The sequence below is a fragment of the Atractosteus spatula genome, chromosome 5 (assembly GCF_055471065.1).
Source record: "Atractosteus spatula isolate fAtrSpa1 chromosome 5, fAtrSpa1.hap1, whole genome shotgun sequence".
Classification (NCBI taxonomy): Eukaryota; Metazoa; Chordata; class Actinopteri; order Semionotiformes; family Lepisosteidae; genus Atractosteus; species Atractosteus spatula.
In genome coordinates this window covers 12,137,609-12,142,462 of record NC_142710.1, presented here as the reverse complement: position 1 = coordinate 12,142,462, position 4,854 = coordinate 12,137,609, and the positions used below count along the sequence as shown (strand labels likewise).

Sequence of the window (4,854 nt, the reverse complement as noted above, 5' to 3'; positions counted from 1 at the left end):
AAAAAAAGCCTAAAATGTTCTCCCCCTCCTGTTTTAATCAAGTCACAGAGACCTGTGTACATTTTTAAAGAGTACAAGATTTAAATGATACAAAACCCCACACAATTCCCCACGAAGTGCAAAATAAAAAAAATGGTATATCATTTTAAAAAGGAAAACATTAACAAGGCTTCGTCAGTTTCCGGAGAAGGTGTAAAACTGTGGTTCGCCATCTGCCCCCTGGGGGGCGCAGCAGAGGTCTGGGGCTGATCCCCCAGCAGTACCTGGGTAGTGTCACACTACAAGACAGACACTGTGGTTTTTGAACACAGAGGAGGAGAACTTTTCAACTACAACAGCCAGCATCACCCCAGCACCTGCAATTCCACCAGCGGGACTGCAAATAGTGAGCAGGTGCTCTAACTCTACTCCAAGACACGAAAGACACGTTGTTTTAAAGACTTCTCCTGGTTTGACATGTACAAGAAATAAGGGGCGACAAAAAAAGTTGTCTGCCACATAAAAAGTAGGTATATTTCACATAAAGGTTACAAAATACAATATCACAATGTGACTCGTTGCTGAAGTTAAAAAAATAAAAAAATTTAAGCTCAAGATTTCATCATCCAGTGTCATCCAAAAAAGCCTTACAAGTTCGCCGCCACTCCATGTACACACCCTTTAACTTGTTAAAAAAAAGTTACAACTATACCATAGACTACACCCACCCACCCACCCCCCAACACTTAAAGTCATAAAAATGGGTGTGTAATTAAAAAAAGGAAAAGACTTGACAAGTGCAGAATTCACTTCCTGAAGGAAGCCGGGATCTGCAGCTCCTCTTCTCCCCACTGGGGGAGCGCGGCAGAGGCCTGGGGCTGAAGAGGAGCAGCGCTGCTCCCAGGACAGGCGGGACCGACGCACTCGTAGCCGATGACTTTGCCGCTGTATCTAATGGGACCGTTCAGGCTGCCATACTTGAAGCGCCCAGCAGAGGGCAGCGCCCAGCTCTCCAGAGACCCGGCGGCCACATTCACACGGGAGGGATAACAGGGCTGAGTGGGGTAGTAGGGTGGTGGATTCTTCTTGAAATACCCCTGGTTCCCAAACTGGCTTGTGGAGTAAAAGCCCCGAAACTGAAAAAGATAAAGAACTGTTAATACAGACACACTGACTGGACACTCCAGTACATTAACACTGCACTGAGACAGAGGGGTTAATACAGACACACTGACTGACTGGACACTCCAGTACATTAACACTGCACTGAGAGAGAGGGGTTAATACAGACACAGACTGGACACTCCAGTACATTAACACTGCACTGAGAGAGAGGGGTTCATACAGACACACTGACTGGACACTCCAGTACATTAACACTGCACTGAGAGAGAGGGGTTAATACAGACACACTGACTGGACACTCCAGTACATTAACACTGCACTGAGAGAGAGGGGTTAATACAGACACAGACTGGACACTACAGTACAGACTCTCTCATCCAGACACAAAAGTCACACAGCCAGGCTGACTCATCAAGAAGCACAGAGCTGGGGCTTACCTGCGGTGGAATATAGGGATACGCAGAGCTGGGGCTTTCTGAGATACGAGGTGGAATACTGGGATAACAACAGCTGGGGTTTACCAAGACCTGAGGTGAAATATTGGGGTACACAGAACTGGAGCTTTCCAGGGGCTGATGTGGAATACTGGAGTAAGGACAGGTGGGATCTGTCAACATCTGAGGTGAAATATCAGGGTACACAGAGCTGAGGCTTTCTGAGGTCTGTGGAGAAATCTTAGGGTACACAGAGCTAGGCCCTTTTGATGCCTGAGCTTGAATACTGGGATAGACAGAACTGAGGACCAGCTCCCCCCCACTGGTCATTTTCTTCTGCAGCCTCTTTTCTCTCATCCTGCGGTTCTGAAACCAGGACTTAACCTGCAAACACACACACAGAGGGTGATAGGGTGCTCTGTACTGGTCTGTCACACACAGACACAGACAGACGGGGTGACAGGGTGCTCTGTACTGGTCTCACACACATACACACAGACAGGGGGTGATGGGGTGCCCTGTACTGGTCTGTCACAGACAGCCACAGACAGGGGGTGACGGGGTGCTCTGTACTGGTCTCACACATACACACAGACAGACAGGGGTGACGAGGTGCTCTGTACTGGTCTCACACACATACACACAGACAGACAGGGGTGACGGGGTGCTCTGTACTGGTCTCACACACATACACACAGACAGACAGGGGGTGACGGGGTGCTTTGTACTGGTCTCACACACATACACACAGACAGACAGGGGGTGACGGGGTGCTCTGTACTGGTCTCACACACATACACACAGACAGGGGGTGATGGGGTGCCCTGTACTGGTCTGTCACAGACAGCCACAGACAGGGGGTGACGGGGTGCTCTGTACTGGTCTCACACATACACACAGACAGACAGGGGTGACGAGGTGCTCTGTACTGGTCTTACACACATACACACAGACAGACAGGGGTGACGAGGTGCTCTGTACTGGTCTTACACACATACACACAGACAGACAGGGGTGACGGGGTGCTCTGTTCTGGTCTCACACACATACACACAGACAGACAGGGGGTGACGGGGTGCTCTGTACTGGTCTCACACACATACACACAGACAGACAGGGGGTGACGGGGTGCTCTGTACTGGTCTCACACACATACACACAGACAGACAGGGGGTGACAGGGTGCTCTGTACTGGGGGATGGAGTGACTCCGTTACCTGTTTGTAAGACAGTCCGATCTTGTCAGCCAGGCTCTTCATCTCTGCAGGAGTGAGGTACATCTTGATCATGTAGCACTCGCACAGCACCATGACCTGTCTCTCCGAGTAGGCCATGCGGAGTCTGTGGGCGCGTTTCCCGGCCGCCAGAGCCGGGCCTGGCTCTGGCTCCAGCAGAGCCCCCTGCTCCCCTACACCTTCAGCCTGGCTGCTGGACGCGGGCTCGGCCCAGGCAGTCTCAGCCGGGCTGCAGGGCCCGGGCTCTGCGCAGGCAGTCTCAGCCGGGCTGCAGGGCCCGGGCTCGGCGCAGGCAGTCTCAGCCGGGCTGCAGGGCGCAGGAGGGGGCCTCAGGGCGTAGCTCTCGTCGGCGCTGGGCGAGCTCCAGGAGTCTGGAACACAGAGAGCGGAGGAGAGCGTCACGGTCAGCGTCCACATGGAGCCTGCAGGGACCCTGTCCCCCGTCCCAGGGGGGCCCTGGACCAACTAGTCCTGGGGTCTCCAGCCCCATTCCTGGGGAGACCCATAATAAACAGCTGGATCAGGGATCCCCAGGACACATAAAAGCAACGTAAATAGACACACAATCGTCTAAAGCGACGGATTCATTCTAACTGGAGACGGAAGGTTATTGGCCCTCCCCATGTTCCCACCGAGTTCTCTTACTATCCTACTACGGTCTCGGAGAGTCACCTTCCCTAAACCCTTTCAAATCCAGGCTCAAAACCCTCTTCTTCAGAAGGGCTTTCGCTTGACTGGTTCTGTGTCTGTCCCTCGGCTTTCCCGCTGTATTCCAGATCCTTATTGTGATCGGGTAGTTCTGCCGTCTCTCTTCTCATTGTGCGTTTCTGATTGTAAAGCGCTTTGAGAAACCCCTTCTCAAGGATCGAAATGAAAGTTTTAAATTTGGGACTGTTGTGCTTCTCCCTGCGGCCACGGGGGGGCGCCAGACTCCACACTGTCCGCATCAAGGAGTGGCGGCAGCCGAGCCTCCGCGTAACGGAAGGAGACGGAGAAGAGAGGTTGATGGACGCAGAGATGGACTCATCGCCACCTGATCCCTCCGAGGACGGCGTGAGGCACCGCGGCGTGGAAAACGCACGCACCCCGTGTCCAGCAGGAGGACAGGCGCTGCAGGTGGGTGAATCCACGAACTGACCCACACAGCGGGGGCACAGTACTACATCCTCTCGCTCCGCTGTGGAAATGCGGGATCGCTTCCCGATAGAAAGCGACAACGGCGACCTGCAGTCTAGAGGCCGCAGCGCCTCTCTCCGAAACACGCAGCGCTTTCCACACGCACGGCCACATCGTGCGGCTTTTACGCGAAAGTCCGGCGCTTTCAAATACAAAACCAACTCGGGTAAGAAAGACACGCAGCCGGCGAAGGCGAACAAGTCAGAAAAACGCGTCTCCCTGCTTTTCCACGCCGCCGGCAGCGCGGATAAACAACCGTGTCTCCGGGAACCGCCGGAGTCCCAGACTCGGAAAATACGCGTGTACAGAAACACTCAGATGCGACTAAAAAGTGACAATAGGGGATATTAGAGAGAAGGGGCTCGCCGGGGACTCACCGGGGGTGCTGGGCTCCGTCTCGCTGGAGGAGTCGCCCGGGGATCCAGCCAGCGGGACCCCGGGAACACGGGTCGCGTCCTGAGGCAGGGCATTCTGGGGTGCCGTCGGCGGGACGTCTAGGAAGAGGCCGTCCGAGCCGGAGGGGGTGAAGCCGGAGCCGCTCCAGCCCAAGGACGGGTGATTCTGGACGGGCGGCGGCGGGTAGGTCATGCCGTAAGCGTAGGTGTGATAGGCGGAGCTGTAGTTCGGAAGCGAATTCCATTCCTCCATTTCTCCCGGTTCCGTCGAAAAACCGAAACTTGATTTTTTTTTTGTTTGTTTGTTTGTTTGTTTGTTTTACAAATTAGTCGAATCTGCCGTCATTAACCGCCTCTTCGTCTCGGTGTCCTCGGAAAGCAGAGACAGGCGGGGAGCGGCCGGGGTGTCAAAGGCGACTCCGAGCTCGTTCCGACAGCACTGCGGTGTCAGGCGGCGCCCCGGGTGTTTAAGGGCCGAGGCGACCTGCGGGGGAGGGGGGGTTGTCTGTGT

The 4,854-nt window shown here is 54.3% G+C and overlaps 1 protein-coding gene across 1 annotated transcript; it reads right to left on the bottom strand.

Moving 5' to 3' along the window:
* Positions 1–785: 785 nt before the first annotated feature.
* Positions 786–4,596, bottom strand: LOC148834121 (uncharacterized). Its single transcript, XM_088916706.1, has 4 exons — positions 4,326–4,596; positions 2,755–3,143; positions 1,542–1,922; positions 786–1,115 (listed from the first exon to the last, which is right to left on the bottom strand). Exons 1-4 carry the CDS (start codon positions 4,594–4,596, stop codon positions 786–788), a joined length of 1,371 nt encoding a protein of 456 aa, XP_088772832.1.
* Positions 4,597–4,854: the final 258 nt, after the last annotated feature.